General features: G+C 38.4%; 1 protein-coding gene across 1 annotated transcript in view; it reads left to right on the forward strand.

Annotated features, from left to right (window-relative positions):
- Positions 1–12414, forward strand: part of LOC128875379 (fibrillin-1-like) — a 119866-nt gene that overhangs the window by 43305 nt on the left and 64147 nt on the right. Inside the window, exon 2 of the mRNA XM_054120906.1 lies at positions 4095–4280. Within this exon, the coding sequence (XP_053976881.1) occupies positions 4095–4280 (186 nt within the window). The remainder of the gene's footprint in view (positions 1–4094; positions 4281–12414) is intronic.

The raw sequence follows: 12414 nt of genomic DNA on the forward strand, positions 1-12414 counted from the left end.
TTTCGAACATCTATGCGAAACGCGTCGTTTCCTTCGTGAACCCTCGTGAATAGTTCCATAGTCGTTGATGGCCGTCATTTCGAACATCTGTTGTGTAAGCAGGTTACTCGCAGACGCATCTCGCTATCGTACTTACGGTAACGACGCCACGTGGACGACTCGGCGTTTATAAAAGCGGAAAAAATAAGTTCCACTCGCGAAACGAGCGACGACATCTTCCGTAATATCGCACAATGGCTTGGCAATGTTCCCTAAGTAACCCTCCGTGCGGCTTAATCCCGTGGTGGATGTACGACATCAATTTCCTGGATTCCGTTGCAAGATTTTTGCAATGCAAATAGTTATCTGTTTCTTCGCCTATCTCTTCGCAATTAAAGCTCACCAAGCGCGTTATTCAGCAGATTCTCCGGCTTGTCATTCGCCTAATGCGTGGCACATGGAGAAGCGGTAGTGTGAAGAGCTGCCGTAAAAGTGAAGTAAAGTATGCAGAGTAACTGTTAACGCTGTTAGAATTTACTGTGAATCGAGGAACTTAGTCGATCCTTAATTTTCGATCGTCGATCTGTCAATCGTTAATCGTAATCATCGATCCGACAGTTCATTGGCTTACGCTAAATTTTTTATTTAATAATATTCTTCAAGATTCTGTGAAGTCATCGTAGGATAACATTTGATTATCTGTTCATAGATGAAGGAAATCTACAATTTCCTAAATATCTGATGAGTACATCCACATTATTTTTACTTACTCGGGCCCATGGAGGGTTAAAATTCCCTATACGCAGAGGGTGTATCAGAAATATCGAAGGAACGAGATACGACATTTTCATCATACATCTGTGCAATTAGCGCGGGCGTAATTCCGTACAATCGGGTTTCGTAAAAACGCCGTGGACTGTCTAGCATGATTTATATTCGTGAAAAAGGGGTGTACACGTCCGCTAAGTACTCGGTATTGTTATTTGACGCGTTTCTCGTTCGCCAGGCTCCATTCTTCTGCGAGATACGGCGATTTGTTAAAGTGAAACCGAAGAAGCGTTTTAGAGCCTATCCCTCCGGGCGTTCCATTTCCTTAAGTATGACTAAATCGTCAAAGATCGTTTGAACATCTTTCGAGGAGAAGTCTCGACGCAGCCTCGGGAAAATGGACTCCTCCAATGGCGAACTGGGAAGAGTTCCCTGGTGAAGGATTGGGAAAGGAGGAGGTAACAGCTTCAGCATGACGAAACGAGAAACGCGATTTCCTTCGATGGCAAGAGGCGCGATAAAGTTTTAACAGGTTAAGTTTCGAGGAGATAGATGCTGTGTCAGCTAATGCATTATATTGTGCCGGAGCATAATATCTCCGTTGCTATCTTCATACTATGCTTCGAATCTACTTGGCAGTTGAAAGAAAGATTTGAAATACTTGCGATTAGTAAATATCAAATATCTTTCTTAAATTCAGTCTTGCCTCTTACGAAAACGAAGATATCTAATTAGTGAGCAAATAGTATCAATTACAGATACACACGAAGAAATGTAAGACATAAAGTTAGGACATATATTTAAAGAAATTTCTATAATTATTCGTGTGTTGCGAACACAGCTCTAACATTACATTCACATTTTATGAAACTCGTTGTATAATCCATATATTTTGCAAGTATACATTTTGTTGTTAAGGCTTCTCCAGTCGATTTTGGACTTATCACTTATTTGATGCAATGCAATGACGCCATACGACTAGTTAATTACTTTAATTCGACTATCCGTGTCCGCAGGTTGTGCACAACGAATCAGACTTCATTGGTAAGGAGACAAAAATAATTTACTGAGAACTGAGAACACAGAAAAATATTAAATAAATACTTTGTTTTATACTTTTGTGTGGTACGCAATTGTTTTTAGTTTTATCTTTCATTTTTAATTAGTCACATCCACACTGCTTCGGCAATTACCGGCAGAATACTTCTTTTTTTTTATATTACTTCTTATTTCATAATACTTCTTCATTTCGTTACTCCTTCTTTTATTATTAAACGATATGTACCATTTCTGTTTGCAGTATTTCTAGACAATACTTTAAACATTCTATATCAAGAAAATTGAGTTCCCAAAACCGTTTTACAACTTTATTTATTACCATTACACCTATACAAATTGCGCGCTGCTGCTCTATTTCACCTACCCTTGTTTGCACTGCCTGTTACGATCCATTTAATTACACGAGTCCATTTGGCTACGTTTCTTGGCCCTTTGAGGAACGCCGAGAACAGAGAGAATTGATCGCATAGACTTGAACTTTGTCGATGACTTCATATTAATCAAAGATCGTAAACGCTCGGGTATTAATTAAACGGCAAAACTTTCGCGAAGGGTCCTTCGGAGATCGGACGAGAAGTTTGTCAGCCCTCCTGATGCGGAAACGTTATTCTCACTAACGTGGCTATTCGGTCCGCGCAGACGGAATGTCGGATTTATTGTGTTACGAAGTTACAATACGAGTTTGCGACCGATTGTGTGCGATATTAGTACGGGCGTTGGACTGTAAATACGCGCTTGCTGTGAGTAGAGCTTTCAACTTGTTTCGAATTCGCAGTCAATGCTCGTAGTAGTAGGTGTTTCGAGAACAGTATTTAGTCAGTTGAATTCAACGCCGACGTAAAATATCAGTTTATAGCATGAATTTTACTTGTTTGTTTGGCCATCTAATGGGTCGAAACACAATTTCGTATACAATTTAAACGTAATCGATATAATACTGAGACAATATTTCGAATAGTTTACTCTTGCGATATTGTACATATTGATTGATTTTATATAACTACCAAGTTTACGAATTTTTTTTATAAATTACTAACTTGGCTTAAGAATAAATGAAGTGTTTAATTGACTTCCGTTTTTGAAAGTGTATGTTATTTACTCGTGATTTTATGCTAGTGTCGTTATGTATTTATGAATTATTACTCGCATAAGTTATTTATATATTATGAATATATAACATCAATTAATGTTAGAGTTGAACAATATGTACATGTTCGGTCTAAAATCGATTTCATCGGTCATACCTCTTACATTTTGCTGCCGGCCATTTTTTCTCGATAAATCTAGTGCACGTTTTCCGACGTCGGTCATATTTCTTTTCCAAAAATTAATTTATCTTACCGATGAAGCTATGCAGAAGCGACATCAGCGGCTATTCCCTTGAGTTCCTTTTAACAGAAGGGCAACGCGGTAGGTGGCAATACCCAATGTCTTCGCTTATCACGGGAAAGTCACCGTGTGCCCAAAGCGAAACTCGTTACGCGCCAGGACTTACGACTCGGTGACTCCTCTCGGTCAGAGCGAGCATTCGTCGTTGGTGGTAGCCAAGACGACCTCTGTGACTCTCGTAGCTCGTAACTCCTTGGGATCCTTGCGGCGAGTCGATTAGGAGCTTTCACCCTACGGCTGAGATAGGTGCCAGCGATCGTATAACATGTCGCCGTTGGATTGTTGAATTCTTCTCTTCTGCTAGTTTTCGTTTTACAGCAACACTGTTTAACCCTTTGACGACCGTCAGCGTACCAGTTTATAAGATTGTGTTTTCATACATAAATAACTCTATAACAAATACACAAGTATCTTTTGCGGATCTTCAAAAGAAAATCTTGAATTTTGAAAATCTTGTATTTGTACTTTCTCAACTCGGAATTAAAACTTAAAATAGCGCTTGAGGTAATTTCGACCCCGGGTTATCGCGAAGGGTTAATTAAAATCTACCCCGTGACTGTTACTTTAATTTCTCTGAAATTAGGATCTTTCTCGGATACAAGTAACCGCACGTTTATACCGAATATTCAAATTTTTTCCTTGTTTCAATTAACTGCTTTTTTCTTCAAACGTTTTTATCCTTTCAGTTTCATTTTTATGAAGGATTTATATGTTTTCTATAGCTTCATAGAAAACTGAAAAACTTAATTCCGCTTCAATGTACCGAATCCGATGATCTTAGCTGAAATAGACGTTAAGCGAATTCTAAAGCCGGTATTTTTACGATTTATATGTAGTCGTCCAATCCCTTTACTTTCTCGAGCTTATCCGTGATTAAAGGTCTCTTGTTCGACTTTCAGGAGTTCTCGGGAATTGTCCCTTGGTGCAGCCACCGCAGTGGGGCACGGTGAGAGAAAGGGTCCTTAAAGATGGCACTCTCCAGACTGTGTACTCGTGTGAACCAGGGCGTAGATTGAAGGGCCATAAAATACTGACTTGCACCGTCGACGGTTGGAATCATCCTATCCCAAAATGCATCCCCAACGGTAAGAGATATACACTTTAATTTACACGCTTCACGCTTTTACGACTACGACACGCTGAAAGTATCACGGCCAACTTTTCTTCTCCCTCGTCAAATTAAAAATAACAATTTTTATATTCTCGAGACTTCCTCGTACACTGTCCAAAATAATTAGAGGACCGCTTCAACTAGTCAGATGAGTTGTTGCAATAATAATTATCCGATAAGCTATTCGATATTTTAAAAGCTCCAAACTGGAGCATACGATACAAGATAGTGAAAATGTTATTTCTAAGACGAAACGTATTCTTCGTTAAATTCATCAAATTAGTAAATATAAATATGCAGGGAAAGGCTAGAAACAATTACATATTTAAATTTAAGTAAAACTGTAATTACAATTAAAAGTAAGGAAAACGTATTTAAAAAATTATGTTCTGCTAAACTATCGTAAATATCAAAACAATACATTAAGCGTTTATTAAGTGCATACTAAAAAAGTTGTGAAAATTTAATTGTAAGTTCATTTCTTTTACTATAAATAAATAATCTCTGAAGCACATCCAAATCTGATCATTTTTTCATTTTATTCTACAATATTGGATTCATCATGTTGAATTTCTAAATTTTGACAGATACCAGAAAGAAAAGGTCTCGAGTGGAAAGGGTTAACTGATTAACTCATTGACTCATTAACTCATTAACAAATAAGCTCATCTGATTTAACTCGTCTTGAGCACCGAAAAAGGTTAAAGTCCAATGCAAGGAACAGTTCTTTATCGATTAAGGAAACAATATTTCCGTTTCAAAGCTACACGAGGGCTTAGATAGATAAAGCAGAGAATTTCTATTAATATACACACGATATTTGTTAACTGGGCACGTGTTCCCTTTGAATACGCCAAAACAGATAGCAACTATAGAACAGAAGGCAACAAATACCATCGAATGGAGAGACGAATGAAACTCTACGTATTTGTGGACATGGATCGTGTATTTGCGTAGGCGCGAGCAAACGTATGAAATCCAGGATAAGCACGATGCTCGCGATTTATCCGGATAGACGTGTCCATTCAACTAACCTATTCACTGTTTCCCCCGTATCGGAATGTTCCCGTTTTGCAACAAAGAATTTTGTGATCGACGACAGAATTGTCACTTTCATTTGAGACAAGGAACGAAGGCAATCTTCGTTGTACAAAGACTTACGATACCTATTATCGAATAATATCCTTAATATTGCTTTATGGACAAAAGTCAGAGGAAGTTAAAGGTAGCGATTTAGCTAACCAAGCTTTGTCTGTTGACCCCCTTTTTTTAATGCTTCCTTTTAAACATTTTTTTTCGACTTAATTACATCTCTTTTCTTGGATTCGGTAAATTACTTCTGTCTCATGATCCCCTGTGTTCATTCTAAGGGCGTTTGAAATAAAATTAAAAAGGTTTCGCAAATCTGACTTCTATCATGATGTGATGAATTATAATGTCTCAGATATTTCCATAGAAACTCCGTCAACATATTTTATGGTTTGAAAATAATACGAAGATGTCCATGTAAAATTATTTTAACGAATGCTTCGATATAACATTCTAAGAATAACGAAAAATGAAAAGGAAATATTCGAGTTAGTTTGAAATGCAAAGTTACGTGTATAAAATTACGTATATGGATGTACATGGATGCAGGCTTGGTATCGACGTTATATTGAATTTATTAGGTATTTGTTTTCCTGGTAAATTATATCTGTATATTTTCATTTCAAATTAGTTTCGATAAATTGCATAATGTAATTATTACATTCCGACGATTGAATCACATTATAATTAGAGATAAAATACTGGTTAATGGCATAATTCGTTAATTTCGAAGTAATTAACAAAAGGAAAATTAATTCAGTTAATTTCAAAGGTCGATTAATTTTCAATTATTATAAAGCATTTTATGGGATACAAACATTATCTTTTACTTCTTTAATCTTGCGTGCAAAATCAACTGAAATCAGTTTCTCATGAAAACAATATTTGTTCATAATAACGTCTGCCGATAAATAATGTGTCAAGTAAGAAAATTAAATATCCTCTATATTATCGGACTAATATTCGCTCTATATAATAAAATTAATGTCCAATACGAAACCTTCTTGTAATGAGGTTTCACCATCAATAACTTACAAATGGTATTTCGATCTCGGACAAAGAAAATCGTACAGACTTCTTTTTTTTTCAAATTGCTCAGGAAAATGCGCACTTTACGGTGGTTTGTACATCATTTTCGAATAAAAACTGTCTCGATAGAATGAAAATTCACTGAGTTATGCGCATTTGAACAATGGCAAAATTTTCATGAATAATTTTGTTTCTCAGTGTAGTAATAGTAACATGTTAGCATCAAAACGTCTTCTACAAGCCTCTTAAAGACAAATGATTCGTCGCAGTTTAGCATGCAACAGTTTTATGGTAGGATCGAAACGGCCAAGCGTTCCATCGACGAGTGGCAGACGACAGTTTCACGAGCAGTCACCTAGCGAGGGCTGACGGAGTCACAATCAAACTTCCCCTATGTACGTCAAAATTCAATAACCTCTGCGATTCTATCTGACGCATCGGGACAATTCTTTTTCAATCTCTGCCTCATAAAAAAAAAAAAAAGAAACAAGAGAAGAAGAAGAGTTGGAGTAACGATCCATGTCGTCTCTTGTTCAACGCGTTGCTCTTTTTAACAGACTTCGAAAAGGGGAAGGTTACTCGATTCGACATGTATTTTTTTTTTTCGTCAGACAAGATCGCGATCTTTTTGACGAACAATTCGCGCAATGATTTTCGGCACCTTTAGATTCGCCGCTCCAGTGATTCACGTGGTCTCTCCATCTGGTTGTCAGGTTAAAGCGAGGACAGGTCGCGAGACATTCGTTCTAAGGTGAGAACTAAGGTGAGAACGAAGGTGAAAGAAGAGGATAGACAAGGTTCGGGACGGTGGGTGGTTTCGAAGACGTTTGGGGCGTGGAGGCATTCACGAAGAAAAGAAAACTGGTCGGAAGAAGGTGGTGGGCAACGATGACGAATGGCTTTTTCGTAGCGCGACATATCCCCAGGGGTAGGGGACCTGAAAAGCACCCCTTTCCTATCCGAACCCGCACGGGATCGAAAGCAACGGGATTTTGCTTTGATTTATTGCCGCAGTCTCGCGCGCTGCATTCGAGAGGCAAGACGACATCTTTCTTTCCGTCTGGACGGACACCGCTGTGTGCCCCGTGTACAACGCGTAAATTTCTTGTCGCGGAAATAGTGGAGATACGAGCTTTAGTGTAATAATACAGGGTGGTCCATGTGTTGATCACCTCGCGCGTAACGTACCGAACGTCGACTATCGGCAAGAGTTTTTGGACAAAGTCAGGAATTAACACTTTCGAACCCGGTGGTAATATATCTGTTACGGCGATAACACAATTCCGAGATTGTCATTTATGATTTATAGGTATAGATGGTAAATCGAATTATTCAACGTTACTAATGAATTTAAAACATGGATTGAAAATAATCGAATGGATTAATTTGGCAAAATGTCAATAAGCTGATTGTCGGCGAGGTAAAGGTGACCCGACTTTCAAATCTCAAATTAGTTACATCTGCGAAGTCGATCTAAGCTTAGCATTCGTGGCAATAGAATGCTAAGTTGGCGCACACAAAAAAAGTGCCTCGAGTGCAAAGGGTTAACAAATTAAAAAAAGAAAAATTTTAATAAATTTCACAAAGGGATGGGAGTAACCTGTATTTGTTTGTAAACAAATGCAAAGCAAATACAGCATAATTTTCCACGTGTCTTAAGACAATATCGCCAACTTCATTATAACCGTTTGCTACCTTGCATCACCGATGCAATTTCATTTCTGTTGCTACGCTCGTTCATTCCTCGCCTTTCGTTTTCACGTCTGTCGGTGCATTTTGGGCTCTCGTCGCGATGAATTACGACACTCGACGACAGGTTTCACATTTGTAGACTCATTAATTAATTGCCGTGAAAAGCAAACACGCCACAAAGCTGGCTGGAATCTGGAAAAGTACAAGTGCTCTCTTGTACTCGCTTCCTTGATACCGATTCTCTGGCGTTTCCTGCTTTCATCGTTGCACGAGACCGACCACGCCACGCCACTCTGACTTTTATGCAGATGCACGGGTTATGAGTTTGAATGGGCTCGCCATCCTGTCGGAACCGAACTTTTATCATACGCGTTTAGTGCCTCCTATTGATTCCGGGTCCCTTTGAATCGAAATGCAGCCATAATCTGGCGTCGGACCTGGCGGAAACGTTTTACCCGTCCAAACTTTCACTCATTGTCAGTCTCATACATTTTTCAAATTACAGCAGCGGAGTGGATTTTAGTTACACTCGGTAGAAATTCGTTACGCACGGTAATTTAAACGCTGTATGCCGATCGTTGAAAAATAAAAAGTCAAATTAGGTACACGCATCGGTAATCTAAATAATCCGTGGAGTCTGGATGCGAAATGCTTTGATGTCCTATATCAGAGTTTCTCAATCGTTTTTTTTTCGTAGAACACTTTTATGATGTACCAGCCGTGGCCCGCGGTTTCACCCGCGTGGAATACTATTCTTATTTTATATTACATGTTAAATTTGAAGTTTTTAGGTACATTTACGGAAATAAGGCAACTTCGAAGCAAGAAGTAAAACCGACCACAAATAAAATGTTCCTCATACAAACGTTGCAGCCCCTTTTCACCTCATCAGGGGTTGAATTTTGTAAAATGCCGAAATATGTGATTAATTATATGAAAGAGGATTAATACCAAATTTCAAGCAAATCCGACGACAAATAAAATATTCCTCATATAAACTTTGCAAGTCCTTTTCATCCCATCAGGGTGAAAGTAACAGGCTTTTGGGTCCTTTATCACTCACTACCAGATGCAGCATCTTCAAAAAGGCGTTCTCACAGTCGGATCACCGGAGAAGTCCACGATACACTTCCGGATCGGTTCTTTGCACGAAGTGGCCACTCATCGAAGCCCTCCTTAAAGAAGGTCAAGAGGTTACGGTGCTCCATTCGACTCGAGGAGCACACATGCGGAATCCCTGGACGGCGGTCGGCCATCAAAGGAACCGAGATATCACGACATACTGGCATAACAGCGTGCCTCTTTCGTTTGTCAACACGACTGGCCATGAAGAAGCCTCTACCGCGACCGCGAAACCATAGATGCTCGCACGAAAGCAGAAAATGTGGCTGTCTTATCTTCGAGTTCAGCGAGACCGGGTCTTTAGTTCTTCCGTCGTTCCGTTCTTCTTCATTCATCATTCCGAATGTCTCTGTTACGATAGTAGTGTTATCAGAACACCGAAATATGTGTAGGTAAAGCAATTAAGTAAAGTCATTTGTCTCATGGCAGCTTGAAGATTTTAAGAGACTATAATTTTTTAATTACGGAGCTCAAGCTCGAGAGGAAATTATGGCCCCAGTGGCTCGATTTAGCTTTTAAATTTGATTTTTTGTAGCGATTTAAGCTATCTTCGTAGCAGGTAGAGTCTGAAACATCCTTCAAGGAGAGTTTAAGAGGGACAGCTCGCTACGTGCTTTCTCATAAACTCAACTCACGGGTAGCTTCATGCTGGCGCATTAAATCTTACAACTCTGGCCACTGAGCGTTCCTTAATCTTCTTTTAAATAAAATACAGTTTTATCTGTTTATTACCAAGTCACAGAAATTCAGATGGAGCAATCGCGATGAAATCGTAGAACGTAACCAAACTTGAAATTACTTTCGATTAGCATATACTTTATAATACTTTTTATATTTTTAGCGACATGCATCCGTTACAATTTTATTTTATTGTATTCTTATTTTTACAAGCAAAACTAAACGTGGAGTGGTTTGTCGATTCTGAACAGAGATGGGAAAAGTTCTTATGTAGATAAAAATGTCGAAGAATTATTAAATAGTACGCACTGTTTATCAGTTACTTTGCGAATGTAAATGTAACGAATTATAAAATAAAGCGTTCAAACATAAACAAAAATTATTTTAACAGCAATTTTGTTCGGATTGGCTAACAATACGTTTCAGACTGGTTTGGGGGGCACATAATCGATAGCCTTGTCAAGCAATCAAGTACGTAGTTATAAATTGATTTAACCGATTTTAGGTGTTTGAAACTTGACCTCGCAAAGTCTGTTTCGGACACAAGCAACCGGCTATCGTGAACAGAAGTTAGGACAAATAATAGGCGCATTAGAAACTTGTTTTGCCAGCACTGTTTGTTTTAACAATTGGTTAGTCGATGACTTCTGGTGACTAATACTATAATTTTTTAATGTTGAATTACTAGACGCATAAAGGACTGTCTAAGAAACTTTCACGGTATCCAAACTTTCTTTTCAAATAACGACATAACTGCATAGTAGGGGTGAATGTCATAGTTACAGCTTAATTTACATATATGTAGTTTAATCGTTTTTCACGCTGCTTTATTCATATCGAACCTTTATGTCAAAACCATGAATATGAGCTTCGATAAATTTTGGAATTCGTAGCTTGGACATTGCTAAACTGAAGAACAATAACATACATTCATGAATCAAGCTTAGAGCATAATCACCGTTGTTATCTAGCCTACGTATTTATCGCTTTGGTACAAAGTTAGGACAAAACAGAGGAATCAATAGCTCAATATGCGTTTCCACTCAAATGTTCACATTCGTGGGTTTGACACAAGAGGGACAATATATCGAACAAATTTTGATTAATGAATGTAATAAATTTAATTATACACAATTAATTTAATATAACCATTCCAGCTCAAGCAATGCAAAATTTATACGTTTGTTTATCTCTATATTCGTGTCACTATAGTCAATTTTCGAGTTAGAAAATATTATATGTATCCCTTAAATTATTTATGGTGTTGGAAATAATTCCTCTTTATTTGAATCGTGGTATGTTAGAATCATCTAAAAAATTAAAAAAACAAAACAAATCTGTATAGTATACATAAGCATATCCAGTCAATCAATGAAACAATTCATAAGAAAAAAAAATGATGGTTGACTTTTCACGAGAGAGCAATATTAACGATTGATCATTGAGAAATAATCTTAGATCATCAATCAATGGTATTATGACAGGGCAGCAAATAATTAATTTGTTCCTGGGGCGAAAATAAGTTTGGCATTCGGTTCGCACAAAGTCATTCGCGATCCCAATTTGTAAATTGCCCCCGTATTCTGCAGCAACTCGTTTCGCAGCCAATTTCAATTTATGACGGGAGAACGTTTGAAGCGCAGAGTTTAAGCTTCCAGGAATCACGAACGCGATGACCCGGAGCCGGAACTTTGGTTTTGCCAACGCGATCGGATCTAAAGGGCCGACGATGACACGAGAGAACCCAGACAGCAGGATTCCGAGTGACGGAAAGATGGAGAGGAAAAGGGAGACGAGGATTTATGGCGAAACGCTCGCTTCGGGGCTTCCCTCTGAACACAGAACGCTTTGTACCCGGGAATCCTGGAGGACATTGATCCCCTTGAATCATACCGTGTTCAATAATACTTAACCCCGCGTTTCATTTTTAGCCACCAGACACGGACTACGTAATGAAATCGATAAATAAGTAATGCTTGGAAATAAAATATTTGTTAAAGCTGCAATTTTCTTTGGAAATTAATTTTAACTCGCTTTACACTTTACACTTTACATTTTACAAGTTCGCAGCCATTAGCTCGATATTACTCGCGACGAAGGATTGTTCGTCACGAATAATACCGATTACCAGGTCTCACCACGTGGAGGTTGCTGCGACTGGAGACCCGGAGATAGAAGGAATCAAACTTTCTTCGATCTCTCTCTACATACAGCATAGACAGATAGATGCATACTCTACATAGAATCGACGAGCTTAATACTAAGTACGAAACCGTGGAAATCAAAGAAAACGAAGTTCCTTTGATTTGGAAATTACGTGGAAATCAAAGAAAACAAAGTTCCTTTGATTTCCAAAGTCTAAGTCTGACTCTGCCAAAGAATTATTTGAACTAAGAGGGGTGAAGCTAAATCGCGACACGACGCTACCATGAAACTGAACATACCGAGTCAGTCCCGTTTCCTCTTGATGGATCTGACTCGAGAGGAAGACGACCGAC

This window comes from Hylaeus volcanicus, chromosome 1, assembly GCF_026283585.1.
Source record: "Hylaeus volcanicus isolate JK05 chromosome 1, UHH_iyHylVolc1.0_haploid, whole genome shotgun sequence".
NCBI lineage: Eukaryota > Metazoa > Arthropoda > Insecta > Hymenoptera > Colletidae > Hylaeus > Hylaeus volcanicus.